General features: G+C 37.7%; 1 protein-coding gene across 3 annotated transcripts in view; it reads right to left on the bottom strand.

Moving 5' to 3' along the window:
• LOC311281152 (connector enhancer of kinase suppressor of ras 3-like) overlaps positions 1–18,742 on the bottom strand; it is an 86,523-nt gene that overhangs the window by 12,710 nt on the left and 55,071 nt on the right. For 2 of the 3 annotated variants that reach the window (XM_084393885.1, XM_084393887.1), the window contains exons 14-17: positions 18,408–18,445; positions 14,698–14,743; positions 209–262; positions 39–78 (exon numbers count right to left, since the gene is read on the bottom strand). In XM_084393885.1, coding sequence (XP_084250011.1) covers positions 39–78; positions 209–262; positions 14,698–14,743; positions 18,408–18,445 — 178 coding nt within the window. The remainder of the gene's footprint in view (positions 1–38; positions 79–208; positions 263–14,697; positions 14,744–18,407; positions 18,446–18,742) is intronic. The other variant, XM_084393886.1, reaches the window with a different exon arrangement.

Below are 18,742 nucleotides of genomic sequence, written 5' to 3'. Positions count from 1 at the left end.
TTCACAACTTTGAGTTGTTTGTGCAGAGCAACACATACCTCCACAATTCTTCTTTTTTGACTTCTGTCTGAGAGACACCTGAAGACAAATGCATTTGAAATATTTTGATATTATAATGACCACAATCATGTAATCATGATTTCTGGCACTTCCACACTATCACAATGCAGACAAAAATATGAATGTACAATAGGTTCACAAGAATTACCGGATTGTACTCATCAGCAGCAATATGGGGAGCCAGAGAAATGGGGAAAGATGCCTGGGAAGAGACCAAAGCAGACACATTCGGTGATCATTAGGGTCAGTTTCAGTCAGGGCCCTCGATAGCACTTTATTTTACAGTCCTGTTCGGCATGTACATACTATGTATTTACTAAAGTCATTACAATAACTGCTAATAACTAAGTATTAACCCTGAACCTGATCCCTAAACCTAACCTTAAGCCATTTTAAGTCCAAGTATTTACCTTATATTACTCAGTACTTTTTTGGGTAAGTACACTGTACACTGTACATACTTTAAAATTAAGTGCAACAGTGCATTCAGAAAGTATTCAGGCTATATCTATAGCATCCAACTAATTTTTTGCTATTTTGTTATGTGGCAGCCTTATACTAAAATGCTTTTAAAAAATCCACAGCAGATTTGTGATGCTTTGCACATCTGGATTTGGGTATTTTCAGACAACTTTCTCTGCAGATGTTTTCAAGCTCTGTCAGATGGGATTGTTGGTGGAGATGTTCAGAGATGTTCATTGAGTTTAAAAGGGCCACTCAAGTTTGTCTCTAAATCACTCTCGCATTGTCTTGGCTGTTGGAAGGTAAACCTTCAGCCCAGTCTGAATTCCTGAGCCCTTTGAACCAGGTTTTCATTCACCTTTCCTTCATGATCAGTCCAGATATTTCACAGGTGACAAACAGTGCCTAGTTACCTAGACATGACAGAAAACCTTGTTTGTCACAGTCTGAGGCTTTTTCCACATTATTCCAGATTCCATACAGATTTGAAAACGGCGTTTTCATTTCAAAACACTCTCCTAAACGCTTACTTGGATTATACAGATGGAACAGACATAATAAAGTTCTCATACTATTCTTCTGTCAGGATCATTTTATTTGCAAAATATCTCACGATTCACTGATGTGTCAAGGTCGCACTCAGTCACCATTATATGTTTGCCACAGGACAGCAAATGCAAGTGAATTTTCTGTCATCTTTGCAGGACTGCGATTTGAAGAATGCACAACGTAACATCTTTAGCAACAGTGTGAAAGTGAATAGCACATAACAGGCACAATAGCAGTATAAACATATTAAATATGCACCACATGACTCATCATGCGTCATTGTTTTAAAAATAGCTTGTTTTTTTCTGCAGGAAAAAAACGTCATCTTAAGTGTGGATGGAAGGCCAAAATGGAGAGAAAAAGATGTGTTTTTTTTTTTTTTAACCATTCGGGGATCGATTGCTCCTGTCTGCTTTGCTGCTGGTTTGCATCTGTAAGCTCCATATAGCTTTCTGCTTTCAGTCTCTATTTATTATCAATCCTTGTTGTTTATATTGCTAAATATAACTTACTCATCAACATATATTAGATATTGTCTAATATTGCCTATCACATTAATCTGACATCACTAGCTTTTATCTAAATCGTTATCGCTAGCACAACACGCTAGTATCTTGCTAGCCTGTTAACCTGCCATCCGTGCTTGCCGTCTTTTTCTCTCTCGCCCCTTTTACAAGTCTATTAAACTACTGTGGTAAGTCACTTGCACTCCGTGTCACATGTATAGTATAGCCTTCTCTGTCAGCGTTGAGGGCTTCACATGTAATAAATGCAGGGAGATAGTCAGGCTGATGGAGAAGATTTCAGAACTAGAGACACGCATCCAAACTTTAATCGTGGATAGTAAGAATGCAAGGGCTTTAGATACTGCTTTGGATCCGACTAGCTTAGTGAACTCTGTACATTGTTCGGTTCCGGCTGTAGAGCCCGTGCATCAGGGCAACTGGGTGACCTTGAGACGCTGTAGTGTCGCGGAACAAAACGCCGCTCTTCCATTCCGATTACGACATTAAACAGGTTCTCCCCACTCAGTGAAACACCAACTGAGAATCCTGCTGAATGTGCCCTAGTTATTGGCGATTCTATTACACGGAACGTGAAAATAGAGACACCAGCCACCATAGTCACATGTTTGCCTGGAGCCAGAGCGCCTGACATCAAAGCAAATTTAAAAGTGCTGGCTAATGCTAATCGTAAATTCTCTAAGATTATTATTCAAGTCGGCACTAATGATGTTCGACTTTGCCACTCGGAGATCACTAAAATTAACGTTAAAGAGGTGTGTGAACTCGCAAGTACGATGTCAGGCACTGTAATTTGCTCTGGACCCCTTCCTGTACGCCGGAGTGATGAGATACTTAGTAGACTGTCCTCACTCAATGGCTGGCTGTCTAAGTGGTGTCCGCAAAATAATATAGGGTTCATAGACAATTGGAAAGGTTTTTGGGGGCAGACCTGACCTGTTGAAAAGAGATGGTATTCATCCCTCCTGGGATGGTGCTGCTCTTCTCTCTAGTCATTTGGCACATAGTCTTAGAGCTCAAACATGACGATGTGGGGCTCAGGTCAGGAAGCAGACAGACTGGCTAAACCGACCGTATGCTAGCAGTCTCACGTCACTGAGGTCAGATAAATCCCATCACATAGAGACTCTTTCACCTAGATATCATAATTTAGAGACTGTGTTTGTTCCCCGAATTAGGAAATACAAAAAACTCCCAAACCCATGTAAGGGTACATTTTTTATTGATGTTCAACAAATAAAAACAATATATAATACAGATGAACAAATGATAAAGCTCGGGTTGCTGAATAATCAATCCCTTACTTCAAAAGCACTTATTGTTAATGATATGATTACAGATTATAACCTAGATGTGCTGTGTTTGAGAGAAACCAGAAGATTACATTACTTTAAATGAGTCCACCCCCCAAGATTACTGTTATAAAAACGAGCTACGTCTGAAAGGAAAAGGGGGTGGTGTTGCTGTAATCTATAGTAATATATTCAGAATTACTGAGAAGTCTAGTTTCAAATATAATTCTTCTGAAGTGTTGGTGCTTAATGTAACACTGTCTAGTGTAAATGATAAATCGTGCTTGACATTTGTGCTAGCTACTGTATACAGGCCACCAGGGCACCATACAGACTTTATCAAAGAATTTGCAGATTTTTTATCAGAATTAGTACTGGCTGCAGATAAAGTCCTAATTGTTGGTGATTTTAATATACATGCAGATAACGAAAAAGATGCATTGGGATTTAGAGACATTCTGAACTCTATTGGAGTTAGACAAAACGTGTCAGGACCCACTCATTGTCATAATCATACTTTAGATCTAATAGTGTCACATGGAATCAATGTTGATGCCGTTGAAATTCTGCAGCAGAGCGATGACATCTCAGATCATTATCTAGTCTTGTGCATATTTCATTTAGCCAAGGTTGCAAAGCCGACTCCGTGTTACAAATATGTTACAACTATCACTTCTGCCACTAAAGATTGCTTTATTAATAATATTCCTAATCAGTTTAATCTCCTCAGCATCCCAGATAGCTTAGAAGAACTCGATATTGCGACAGAAACTTTTGACTCTCTCTTTTCTAGCACTTTAGACACAGTTGCTCCTTTGCGCTTAAAGAAGATTAAAGAAAATAGTCCAATGCCGTGGTACAACGAGCACACTCGGGCCCTTAAGAGAGCTGCCAGAAAAATGGAGCACTACTGGAAGAAAACAAAACTAGACGTTTTTCGAATTTTGTGGAGAGAGAGCACGATTGCGTACAGAAAAGCCTTAAAAATGGCTAGATCTGCTTATTTTTCGACTCTCTTAAAAGAAAACAAACACAACCCTAGGTATTTATTTGACACAGTGGCTAAATTAACATGAAATAAAGCTTTTACTTCTGAAGTTTCCAAAGAGCATAGCAGTAATGACTTTATGAACTTCTTTACTTACAAGATTGAAAATATTAGAGTGAAAATTATAACTATGCAACCATCTACTACAGTATCGCATCAGACAGTGCATTGTAGTGTCCCTGAGGAAAAATTCCATTCATTCGTTGCAATAGGAAAGGAAGAATTGTCTAAACTCGTTAAATCATCTAAATCAGCAACATGTATGTTAGACCTATACTGACTAAGCTATTGAAAGATATGCTTCCAGAGGTCATAGTAGATCCTCTTCTTAATATCATTAATTCATCTTTGTCACTAGGATATGTACCGAAAACTTTTAAGCTGGCTATTATTAAACCTCTTATTAAAAAACCTCTTATTAAACCTCTTATTAAAAAACCTCTTATTAAACCTCTTATTTGGGGTGGTGTGGCGCAATGGATAAGACACATGCCTTTGGTGTGAGAGACCCGGGTTCGAATCCACTGTGAGACACCAATGTGTCCCTGAGCAAGACACTTAACCCCTAGTTGCTCCAGAGGCGTGCGACCTCTGACATATATAGCAATTGTAAGTCGCTTTGGATAAAAGCGTCAGCTAAATGAATAAATGTAAATGTAAAATGTAAATGTAAAAAAACGTAACTTGATCCTTAGTCAATTACAGGCCAATCTCAAATCTACCATTTTTGTCAAAAATACTAGAAAAAGGAGTATCCTCACAACTATGTTCCTTTTTTAGAAAGAAATGGTATCTGCGAGGACTTCCAGTCAGGATTTATACCGTACCATAGTACTGAGACTAATCTCATTAGAGTTACAAATGATTTGCTCTTATCATCTGATCGTGGTTGTATCTCTCTATTAGCGTTACTTGATCTTAGTGCTGCATTTGATACCATTGACCACAACAATCTTTTAAATAGACTCGACTAATGTTGGCATTAGTGGAATTGCATATAGCATGGTTTAAATCATACTTGTCTATCACAAGTTTAGTATGGAGTACCACAAGGCTCAGTACTAGGACCGTTGCTGTTCCCTCTGTACATGCTACCCTTGGGATATACATCATCATTAGGAAGCATGGGATTAGTTTTCACTGTTATGCTGATGATACTCAGCTCTATATCTCTTCATGCCCTGACGAAACTTGCCAATTCAAGAAATTAACGGAATGCATAGCTGATATAAAAATTTGGATGACTCGTAATTTCCTATAACTTAATTCTGAAAAAAGAAAAGTTTCTAATAATTCGACCAAAAACCTCTGCACGTACTAACCTAGAATACTGTCTAACACTTGATGGCTGCTCTGTCAAGTCTTCGTCGTCGGTTAGGATATTGGGTGTGCTCTTTGATACCAATCTTTCATTTGAAAGCCACGTTTCTAGCATCTGTAAAACCGCATTCTTCCATCTTAAAAATATATCTAAAAATTATGACATATGCTTTCAATGAAAAATGTGGAAAAGTTAGTTCATGTGTTCATGACCTCAAGGCTAGATTATTGTAATGCTCTTATGGGTGGCTGCCCTGCACGCATAATAAACAAACTACAGCTGGTCCAAAACGTAGCACCTAGAGTCTTACCAGAACCAGGAAGTATGACCATATTAGCTCGGTTCTGTCAACACTGCATTGGCTGCCTATTAAACATCATACAAATTTTAAAATATTGCTGATTACTTACAAAGTACTAAATGGTTTCGTTCCCCAGTACTTGAGCGAGCTCTTAACGCATTATAGTCCTTCACGTCTATTGCAATATAAAGATTCTGGCCAGTTGATAATACCTAGAATATCAAAATTGACTGCTGGCGGTAGATCCTTTTCCTATTTAGCACCTAACTTTTGGAACAGTCTTCCTAATATTGTCCGGGAAGCAGACAAACTCTGTCAGTTTAAATCTAGACTAAAAACACTCTTTAACCTGGCATACACAGAAAATTATACATTCCTATTATTCAAACCAGTTGATGATTATTAATGATTATTAGGCTGCATAAATTAGATCAGCCAGTACCGGGAACACTTCCTATAACACCCAATGTACTCGTTACATCATAAGAAGAACGGCATCTACGCTAATGTTAGTCTTTCTGCTTATTCAGGGGTTTACTGTAATTAGCTGGATCCGGGCCGTATGAAACAATCTGTATTGTAAAAAGCGCTATATAAATAAATGTGACTTGACTTGTTTTCAAATGAAAACATATTATTGTGGACATGGCCTGAGAGTCCTTTAGGTGCTTTTTCGCAAATTCCAAGTGGGCTGTCATGCCTCTTCATCGAGGAGAGGCTTCCGTCTGGCCACTCTACCATAAAACCAAGATCCGTGGACTGTTGCAGTGATGATTGTCTTTCTGCAAGCTTCTCTTACCAAGGCCCATCTTCCCGGTTTGCTCAGTTTGGCCAGACAGCCAGCTTTAGGAAGAATCTTTGTTGTGCCAAATTTCTTCCATTTAAGAATTGTAGAGGCCACTGTGCTCTTGGGAACCTTTAATGCAGCAGAATTCTTTGTATCTTTCCCCAGATCTATGTCTCGACACAGTCCTGTCTCTGAGCTCTGCAGGCAGTTTCGTTGACCACATGGTTTAGTTTATACTTTGATGTATTTTCAGCTGTTAGACCTTATTTCTTTCAGGACCACTATCGTCAAATACGATTGACAATTAGCATACAGTTTGGATTGGCGGTATGGTTTCGTTCTGGGCGAGAACTCCCTGCGCATCCATGCAGCCTAGCATGGATAAGAGCAGGAGAGCAGCAATAACCCCCCCTTAGGGTAAACAGAACAGAACCAACATGAATGTATGCAGATCATTAATTCAAGATTTTAAAGTACAACATAATTCGAGAATTTATTCTGATTCAAGGGGAATCAGAATGCCAAATCCTGACTGACGACAGGAGGAGCTGGGGATGCATGGAGGAGGGTAATTCGCTCCTGAGAAACACAATAGCTGCTGGTAATACTGAAGGAGCTTATATATGTATACGGTGATAGGCGTCGTATTCCTATTGGTAGACGTGGATCAGCTGAGAGTCAGCTGATGCGAGCTTGACTAACGTGACCTGCCAGAACTGAAGCTACACTTGATATTTCCAGGTGTGTGTCTATCCAGATATTGTCCAGTCAGTTGGTTTGCCACAGATGAACTCCCGTCAAAGTGTAAAAACAACTAGAAGATGATCTAGAGAAATGTAATGCACCTGAGATGAATTCTAGGTGTCATAGCAAAGTTTCCGAATACTTATGTCAATGTGATATTTTCAGTTCTCATATTTTTGGTGATATGTTTAATGTGATGTCTTTCTTTATAATAAAAAATGCAACTTTACAAAAATGGATTTTGCTTTGTCATTATGGTGTATGGAGTGTAGATTGATGTGGCATCTGCATCGTGTAGCATTGTCACAGGACTTAATTGTGATTAAAATGTTCTGAGCTGATATAGAAAAGCACATTGGCACAATGAAAATGACAATACTTAACTGATATGTAATACAAATTGTGCACATCCGTTAGGAAAGCTACATCAATATATGGCCACTAAAAGACCTAACATCATTTAAAAAACTGACATGAAAAACTGTCACAGAATGTCACAACCTTTATAAATATTATTTCATTAATAAGCAAATGATCTCTCCTTTATCAACTTGAAAAAAAATATTCACAATAAAGAATAAAAATGAAAAAGAGTAGAACCGAGGGGGGAAAAAGATGCAAGCAAAATGAAACCTATTGCTCAATTTCCTCAAACTTCACAAGTTCCTCTTTAAGGTATAACAGAATAGCAGACAACTTGAAAGAGCATTTTCTTCACATTCAAATATATCATTAGGTTTTAGACATGTTTCACACCTGGTAATTATCCAAAAAAGGTTTTCTGCCATAGAACACGCATACAATTTACCTATTCAATTTGCCTATATTGTAACCATAATAAACAAGACTATAGGCTACAATAGTGGGTCTTATAAGTGACACAATATGATTCAAGTGCCAAAATCTGCTGTCTAGCATTTAGAAGAGACATTTTAAGCTCTCGAGCCTGCAGTTGACAATAATAATGTTACAGTATATAATATATTAATACATTATCTGTTTTACCCGTTCACCAGACTCGACCAGGTGGAGTGTCTGACCGTCCTGTTTTTACACTCTGAAATGACATGTAACTGTCCTCCCACCACGATTAATATAAAGAGGTCGAGCACACAGCCGGATCACTTCAGAGAAAAAAGAACTTCTGCTTGCGCAAGAAACATTTCAAAACATTCTCCACTTCTTATTCTATACACAAATAAGGGCAGTAAACACAATCACATGAAAGCTGATTATGTAATTATTTGCATTGTTCACATGAGTGTACATTAGTATGACATGTGAAAATCATTCATCACCTTATGTAACAACCAAGAACACATTGCAAAAATGCAAGAACACAGACTTTGTTTACTGTGTTGATACTTATATCAACACAGTAAACAAAGTCTGTGTTCTTGCAATTACTGTGCAGTAATTGTTCGTTGAAAAAAGCAATGCCTATCATGATCTTCATCTAAGTGTTCTCAACCTAAGCTCAAGCTACACATGGTAACCCTAAAACTTCAACAACAGAAACTCTTTTAAATCCCACTTAACAGACCATTAAATGAGGTTTTATTTAACAAAGTTCGGGAGGAGCAGGTTCAGATAATTAACCAAATCATGCACAGCTGTTGATTAATCAGTAATCAACTCAATGACAGAGTATAAATTCACAGCAGACCTGTCTCTGTTCATTGAAAGTTTGTCAGCATCCCTCCTCCACCCCATCTCCTCACTTCCAGTTCCATCTACACTTCCATTTCCATCTACTCTTACCAACTGGGGGGAGTACTTTGGGTTCGGGCCTAACTCCGAGCTCGGAGCCCTCCCCCCGGACAGCACGCCAAATACGCATAAACTTATTGTATTAATTATATGTAGATGTGAACTCGTGAATCATTAATAAGGTCCCTCATTCATTCATCTTGCCTAAAAACACAAAAATAGACAATTTCAACATTTACTCTCTCAAGTGCAAAACCATTACCAAGCCAATACCATTTTACAATTTCAAACTGAATGTTCAACAACTGTTTTGCCTTGGCAAAACTTAAGCAAACTGAACAAACAGCAAAAACATAAACAGTGACTGTTTATTTCCAGGGTCTTCAGAAGTAAAGTCTTTGCATTCCTATACTGGCTCCAACAACAAAAACCCACATCTTTCCAACAGAGGAAATAAATAATAAGTAGATACAAATAATAAATAATAAGAGGTAAATCAACCAGTCAGAAAAGAGAAATTGGCCAAACTATAACAAATAATTAAAACAATGTCATAAATATTCACTAATTCATATATATATATATATATATATATATATATATATATATATATATATACACTCACCTAAAGGATTATTAGGAACACCATACTAATACTGTGTTTGACCCCCTTTCGCCTTCAGAACTGCCTTAATTCTACGTGGCATTGATTCAACAAGGTGCTGAAAGCATTCTTTAGAAATGTTGGCCCATATTGATAGGATAGCATCTTGCAGTTGATGGAGATTTGTGGGATGCACATCCAGGGCACGAAGCTCCCGTTCCACCACATCCCAAAGATGCTCTATTGGGTTGAGATCTGGTGACTGTGGGGGCCATTTTAGTACAGTGAACTCATTGTCATGTTCAAGAAAACAATTTGAAATGATTCATGGTACATGGTGGTCATAAAGGGATGGACATGGTCAGAAACAATGCTCAGGTAGGCCGTGGCATTTAAATGATGCCCAATTGGCACTAAGGGGCCTAAAGTGTGCCAAGAAAACATCCCCCACACCATTACACCACCACCACCAGCCTGCACAGTGGTAACAAGGCATGATGGATCCATGTTCTCATTCTGTTTACGCCAAATTCTGACTCTACCATCTGAATGTCTCAACAGAAATCGAGACTCATCAGACCAGGCAACATTTTTCCAGTCTTCAACTGTCCAATTTTGGTGAGCTCGTGCAAATTGTAGCCTCTTTTTCCTATTTGTAGTGGAGATGAGTGGTACCCGGTGGGGTCTTCTGCTGTTGTAGTCCATCCGCCTCAAGGTTGTGCGTGTTGTGGCTTCACAAATGCTTTGCTGCATACCTCGGTTGTAACGAGTGGTTATTTCAGTCAAAGTTGCTCTTCTATCAGCTTGAATCAGTCGGCCCATTCTCCTCTGACCTCTAGCATCAACAAGGCATTTTCGCCCACAGGACTGCCGCATACTGGATGTTTTTCCCTTTTCACACCATTCTTTGTAAACCCTAGAAATGGTTGTGCGTGAAAATCCCAGTAACTGAGCAGATTGTGAAATACTCAGACCGGCCCGTCTGGCACCAACAACCATACCACGCTCAAAATTGCTTAAATCACCTTTCTTTCCCATTCTGACATTCAGTTTGGAGTTCAGGAGATTGTCTTGACCAGGACCACACCCCTAAATGCATTGAAGCAACTGCCATGTGATTGGTTGATTAGATAATCGCATTAATGAGAAATTGAACAGGTGTTCCTAATAATCCTTTAGGTGAGTGTATATATATATATATATATATATTGTCAAATTAAAATAATTAGACAATGAAGAGTTCAGTTACCAGAACTAACCACAAGAGGTTCACCAAGTCCGCAAACTGCAGAGGTTCAGATTCTTTTAATGTACCAGGGACACAATATTACTAATAATATTGTGATATTGTCTGTGCTTTGAAAGATATTGGTGAAATGTGGAATGTTTACAACCAAATTTCTTTCTCCCACAAAGTCCATTTTTCTGTGTTTTTGTAATTATTAACATTTATGTCTCAGCTGAAATGGTGTCCATGTGATTGAGAAACCCCTATCTCTGCTGTCTCTGACTTCATGGGATTAACTCAGAGGATAATTTCTCACAATGTTCTGTTCAGATGATTGTCACACCACTTAAATAAATATCCCCCTGAGGGAAAGCCATGTTGTCGCTGCCCGACACAGAGGGTCCATTCTTCTGCTCTCTCTCTCTCTCTCTCTCTCTCTCTCTCTCTCTCTCTCTCTCTCTCTCTCTCTCTCTCTCTCTCTCTCTCTCTCTCTCTCTCCTCTCCCTCTCTCTCTCAAAGCAAGAGCTGCTTCTACAACAGTGTTTCTCACTGAGTATTCAATAGGAGGCTGGCACCAGCATGACCAAAAGTCATTGTAGAAAAAGCCTTGTTTACTTTATATGCCCACTTTAAGAACTTTGGAGAAATATACACACATTCACACTCAAAATACATTTGATATTTTGACAACTAGAAAAACTTAGCCCTTAACTCTAGTAATCTAAGGGTGCTTTCACACAGAGTGCGAATTACCCCACCATAATTGGGGGGTACTGCTCCTTCACTTCTTCTATGACCATCATGGTCCACTACCATATCAATCCCCACTGTGATCGGCAAGTGCAACATGTGTTGTGCAACACACATACAAGGTCTAAACATGCGACAAACTGATAATCAGTAGGCTACAGAATATCTCATTGTTATTATATATCCAAAAGAGAACTGTTTTGATCAACTCTAAAAAGTTAGAAGTTAAGTGCACTGAAATACCTTTCTAATTACTAGTAAAAGTAATATCTTTACAAGAAGCCTATTGCCTATTTCAGAGTTTTTCCTGACTCAAAACGAGGCGGAGGTGGTAAAATCATAATAATGTATTTTAATAATAAGATAATTAAATGTGTATTTTTTTGTAGATCATCATATCGCTTAATTTGTTTCCCACATTTTTTTTTTGGTGGAGCTTGGTATCTCTAGGGGGGTCCGGACCCCGGATTATTTATTTTTAATAGTGGATTCGGGTGACTCAAAGTGCACCAGATTAATGAATTTATCTTTAAAATGTACAAAATTTTCTTTTTTTGGCCCCACCAAAAAAAGAAAATTTTGTACATTTTAAAGATAAATTCATTAATCTGGTGCACTTTGAGTCAAGTCAAGTCAAGTCATCTTCATTTATATAGCGCTTTTAACAACGTAGATTGTTTCAAAGCAGCTTCACAGAGATAAGCGTATAATTTAAGGTAACAGATATTGTTTTGGCTTTATAGCAGAGTTAAGTTATTTTCCATCTAAAGATAGTTTTGATTGATTTGCTTCCGTCGCAACGATCATTTGTTATTAAATTAGGGGCCGCTAAGACGACACCCGAATCCACTATTAAAAATAAATAATCCACCCGCAAACCGCCCATATTCTTTGATTTAGATATCTGCCGCTGATCATCACATTACAGTTATTTAAATTCTTAGTGTTAAGCATGATAATATGGTAACATATCACACTACTACATCTACTTCAGTAGGCTGATTTAAAATGAACATTTATTTCAAATAAAAGTTCTTCTTTTGGCAAAATTACATTTCCTTAATAGCCTAAACAGAGGCTTTACTCCCTTCAAGCTTAAATTGTCAATGTTTCATTACATCACTGTTTGAAAACACTCAGAATAATTTTTTGTACCTTTATAAAGGGCATTTTCCCCTAATTTTATTAAATGTATGCTCCATCTTTCATTTCAAATTCTTAAATTTGATAAATATATTCAATTAAAATAATTAGACAGTAGGCTGTTACCAATAAAATTAAATAATTTACATTGAAAAATTATAACTGTATTAAATTAGATTATTTTAAATATTTTTGAAGGAATGTTGAAAAAATGATACTTTATGAAACAAGTGTTTTGTCATTCAACGTTGACACTTGCTTGAGAAGTTGAAGTCGTTCTCTATCTCCGTTGCTTCTAGCCACGGTGGTTAAAAATGGTACGGTCCACAATAGGGGTGTCTGAAATCGCTTTACATTAAAATGTTCCTACAGTGAAAATAGGAGTTGACTTGTATTGTAACTGTAATTATATTTTTTCACAATATCAGAAAAATGATCTGACCCCCCCCCCCCACTTGTTGCACACTTGATTGCTCAGTTCGAACCAGAGTTTGACTGCTCCCTTTTCCCAGCTGGTCTCTGTTCACATTATGTTATTTGGGTTCATTCACACTGCCAGTGATTTTCAGGAATCTGTGCGTGCGTTCACACACATCACGTAAAGATCCCGTAAAGACACTGGACATCAGAATATGATGTGTAATGTCTCTGCTGCATCTTAAGTTTGCGTATGATCTGTGATTTCTCTCTTGAGAAATCACGCTTGTGCATTTTTTTTTTTTTTATTCGATCATAAACTAGTGCATCACGTACCGTTCCACTAAGCTGCCGAACAATCTCAGCTTCAGCGCCATCACAACAACACACCCCTTACGCCATTGGTCCTGCCTTTTGTTCACGCAGGGCGTGCTCCGGGACTGATCTCAGCAATGTTACAAGGTCCCCATCCCGGGATCGATCCTGATATCAATCCCGGGATGTGTTTGCATTCACACAAAAGGTACTATAGCAATATAATGGCAATTTTCTGAGATCAACGCTCTGTGTGAAAGGGGCTTAGGTAACGGCTATGAAGGAGAAGGCGCCAAAATGGATATTGCTTGGGTCACCGTGATTTTGCCAAGTAAGACATGTTCCTGGATCAACATATTTTGCTGATCCTGGAACAACATTCCTGTCCGAAGATTTAGTCCTAACCATATCCCCTAAACCTAACCCTACCCATAACTTACCCCTAAAATCAGAGGGAAATGAGAGGTGAATAACTCTGATGTAGAAGCACCTAACCCTGGTTGTAAGCCTAAACTTGACATAAACTGTAAACTTCCCTTAAATCTGATTGGTTGATTGGAATGTTGTTCCAGGATTAACAAAGATGTTGATCCAGGAACATGTTGTAGGCTACTTGGTGAAATCTCTGCACCCAGCGGATAATTAATAGTACTTGTATCTATTTACCGAAGAATGTACAGCAAATTTTCTAAAGAAAGCAGGAGTCCATTTCTTATGAAGGCAAGCAGAAATAAGTTAGGCTATACATTCTCTCTGCTTGCAGTGTGTCAGGCTTTTCAGGAAAGACATTGAGAACACACACAAACATATCATATCATACTTCATATCAATAGCGGTTCACTCATTTAGTATGATTGCGTTCACAGAATTTTTCCATTGCACAAAATGTTCTTTGTAGTGGAAAGAGATTATTTAGATTATTAAAATATTCTTCACACCAAAAAGAAAACAATGAACTGTTCACTCACTGAAAGGTTCTCTGGGGAACCAAAATGTTCTTCTATGACATCACTGCAAAATCCCCCTTTATTTTTAAGTGTGAATGTACAACAGATGAATATCTGTCAGAGTTCAGAAAAATTAAAGTTCACTTTGTAGGTTCAAGATAAAATATGGGTTGGAGAAGGAAAATGAAATAATAATGGCTGTCCAACACTGTGTTTTGTATGCACAGTTTGGATAAACATGCATTGTGCGTGGATATTTGGAATACCATGACTGCATGAGTTTATATTAGCCTGAGTGAGTTTGGACATGTTTAATATAAACCCAGATACAAATATTTTGAAAGCTGTAGTGTTCAGATATTCCCACATAAGAGGAAGTCAAAATAATTCACTTGTCTGCACAGATTTTCAGCTTTCTATCTGTAAACTAAACAGATTCTGGCAAACTGGTAAGGTTACACTAAAAAGAGAAGCATGTGCAGAAGTGGTTCTTACCGCTTGAGAGAACGACCAGGATCGCATGGCACTGTTGCTGTACCTGCTGGGGAGACGATGAGGGATTTAATACAGGAACAGGCATGGCAAAATAAACTCTATGTCTGAAGAAGAGAGCCGTCAAGTAAAAATGACTTGGTGTATGAAATCCATTTGCTCATAGAGTTTCCTTAACCTCATATATTTTCGTATGTTTCTACATACACTGTGGTTTATGAGATTATCTTTTGTGTCTGTGTAAACAGATTTACTCAATGAACTCCAAGAGCACATTCTCATTATAAACATAAAATACATACAATTTCAGTCTTGCAGAGACAAGAGATAAGAGTCAATCATGTATCTATGAACCTCATCTGTATATATGGTTGTCTCTTCTCTGTTTTCTAGAGATTAATGCATTATGCAAGCATTTTCAAACTATCTATTGCTTTACATAGGCTACACAGGTTACATAAGTGCAACAATTGATTACATAAAAAAGCCCACACATTTATACAATTCAAAGGCATTATCTTATGAGGCAGAATAAATAATTGACTAGATATTACAAGTAGCTTTAGAAGTTTTTTTTAATTATTATTACCATATTGAGTTATTTTACCTTGGGGTCCATCACACATTCTTGCACTGTGTCTGTGTTATTTCTAATATGTGGTCTATGAAGACATGCATCTCACTGATGATTGCATTGTGTCTCGCTGTTTTTTCAGTATCTCACACCACGAATGCAGCATTTTTAAGAGTTTGACTTTTAAAAAGGCACCTTGAAACCACTGCATTTCCTTTTACTTAGGTGCTACTTCAAATTCTCATAGCTTCAATGAAATTGAAATCCCCTGTATTTATGTATGGGTCAGGGGTGTGATTAATAGACACAAACTAGCGATAAATGACTGAAAGTATTAAAAGTCTATAATGGTTTTATGGTTTCACAAAAAGATAATAATAATGAGACAAAAGCTTATTAAACAGCAGAAACAATGAAAGGGTTAACCATCTCTAATTAGGAAAATCACACCATTAGGAAAATCTGACCAACATTGTTTACCTCACCCCTTTTTTTTTTTTTTTTCAAATTGAACTATCCCATCTATCATCAGGAACTATCATTCCTTTAAAAAATATATATTTTTTTTAACCAAGCATTAGATCACTGTGCTTGCTTTGCATCCAAGAACAATTTATGACAGAGAAATATTTGTAACAATATTGTCCCATTCATTAACATTAATTAATGTAATATCTATCATGAACTAACAATGAGCAGTGTAGTTGGTTGGTTCTCTTAAAGCTGACCACTTTGGCCAATCGATCTGTTTGTTTTATCTATGTAACCTATTTATTTCTGTCCAAAACTAGCACAATTCAGTGCAGCATGCCATGGGAATTTTCCTAGCTCTCCACCTTCCCCAGCACCACCTGCCCTATATATATATATATATATATATATATATATACACCATTTATTTACAGTAATTTTGTTAATGTTAATAAACACAATTGTTTGTTTGCTCATGTTGGTTCAATAACGTATGATAATATACGTTCAATAACGTAACGTCAAAAATGTATTAATAAATGTTAAATTGAACATAACTATAGGTAGCCTTAAAGTCAACTATTCTTATCTATTTCAACCTAAATTACCTACTAGCATATGCTTGATAAATTAACTTACTTGGAATATACATTTAATGAACAAGAAAAATATTACTATAAGTGGCATTACTACAGTCAGTGTACACTCACCTAAAGGATTATTAGGAACACCATACTAATACTGTGTTTGACCCCCTTTCGCCTTCAGAACTGCCTTAATTCTACGTGGCATTGATTCAACAAGGTGCTGAAAGCATTCTGTAGAAATGTTGGCCCATATTGATAGGATAGCATCTTGCAGTTGATGGAGATTTGTGGGATGCACATCCAGGGCACGAAGCTCCCGTTCCACCACATCCCAAAGATGCTCTATTGGGTTGAGATCTGGTGACTGTGGGGGCCATTTTAGTACAGTGAACTCATTGTCATGTTCAAGAAACCAATTTGAAATGGTTCGAGCTTTGTGACATGGTGCATTATCCTGCTGGAAGTAGCCGTCAGAGGATGGGTACATGGTGGTCATAAAGGGATGGACATGGTCAGAAACAATGCTCAGGTAGGCTGTGGCATTTAAACGATGCCCAATTGGCACTAAGGGGCCTAAAGTGTGCCAAGAAAACATCCCCCACACCATTACACCACCACCACCAGCCTGCACAGTGGTAACAAGGCATGATGGATCCATGTTCTCATTCTGTTTACGCCAAATTCTGACTCTACCATCTGAATGTCTCAATAGAAATCGAGACTCATCAGACCAGGCAACATTTTTCCAGTCTTCAACTGTCCAATTTTGGTGAGCTCGTGCAAATTGTAGCCTCTTTTTCCTATTTGTAGTGGAGATGAGTGGTACCCGGTGGGGTCTTCTGCTGTTGTAGCCCATCCGCCTCAAGGTTGTGCGTGTTGTGGCTTCACAAATGCTTTGCTGCATACCTCGGTTGTAACAAGTGGTTATTTCAGTCAAAGTTGCTCTTCTATCAGCTTGAATCAGTCGGCCCATTCTCCTCTGACCTCTAGCATCAACAAGGCATTTTCGCCCACAGGACTGCCGCATACTGGATGTTTTTCCCTTTTCACACCATTCTTTGTAAACCCTAGAAATGGTTGTGCGTGAAAATCCCAGTAACTGAGCAGATTGTGAAATACTCAGACCGGCCCGTCTGGCACCAACAACCATGCCACGCTCAAAATTGCTTAAATCACTTTTCCTTCCCATTCTGACATTCAGTTTGGAGTTCAGGAGATTGTCTTGACCAGGACCACACCCCTAAATGCATTGAAGCAACTACCATGTGATTGGTTGATTAGATAATTGCATTAATGAGAAATTGAACAGGTGTTCCTAATAATCATTTAGGTGAGTGTCTCTATCTAGTGAATACCTGGATTACCATGTAATCATCCACAACCTAACCTTGAGCATAGTCTTCAGCACAATAACCGCAAAAACCAATTAAAATCCACTGCCCAATTTCGAAATATTATCTAGACAATTTCTGAATAAGTTACTACAACTTATTTTCTTAAAATTTTTTTAAAAAAATCAGTCAGTAAACTCAGAAACTTCACAAATACACACAATATTAAGTTGCTGTCACGATCAACATTATTATGTCAACAGAACTCATCAAAATATTGTTTGCTGCTTAAAATGTTTAATTAAATGAATAAAATAGAATTTTTACTTGCATCCATTTATCTAAGGTAAGTTCAATGATTTTATTGTATAGTGTTTAACATTGTACTACTGGGTTTTATCATTGGCCTAGAGATTTGTGGCCTAGAGACAATTTTAAATTATGAAAGATATCATATACTGTCTGAGAAAATGTATAATAATCAACCTTCACATATAATGGTTACTGTTCCATATCTTGGGGTTGTCTCTTTCTTTCGGTCCATGGGGAATTGAAACCATGTCACCACACTATTGCATGCTAAAAATATACATGACGGAGCAGCAAGGCCAAAGAGCATCTCGCATCCTGACAGGAAGAGCTGATAACTGAGCATACACTATTTGAGCTAAGATTCCTCTAGCACTTTTGTTCTGGCTCACAGTGACTGTGAAGCTGGTATAGACAATGCTCATTTAGTTCTGCACCCACCTGTTGATTAATGCGTTGTTGGAGACCCACTCAGGATCCTGTGGCAGGACATAAAGAACAGTTAATATATGCTTCAACATGGACAAGGCCACTGATCATTACTGACTTTTCTGTGCATTTTGAACATCCAGTTTTTGCTGAACAATGAGTTCTTGTAGAAGCGGATGTTACAGTTTTTTGCTGACTAATTATGTATGTATATATATATATATATATATATATATATATATATATATATCAGATTTAAAAAAGTTTAAGACAAGGTTCTAGGCAAAAAGTGTTATATTCACATGCATCACTCACAAAACATGCCTCATATTTATTTGTGCATAATA

The sequence above is a fragment of the Rutilus rutilus genome (assembly GCF_951802725.1).
Source record: "Rutilus rutilus genome assembly, chromosome: 21".
Lineage (NCBI taxonomy): Eukaryota > Metazoa > Chordata > Actinopteri > Cypriniformes > Leuciscidae > Rutilus > Rutilus rutilus.
This window is presented reverse-complemented; position numbering and strand designations above follow the sequence as displayed.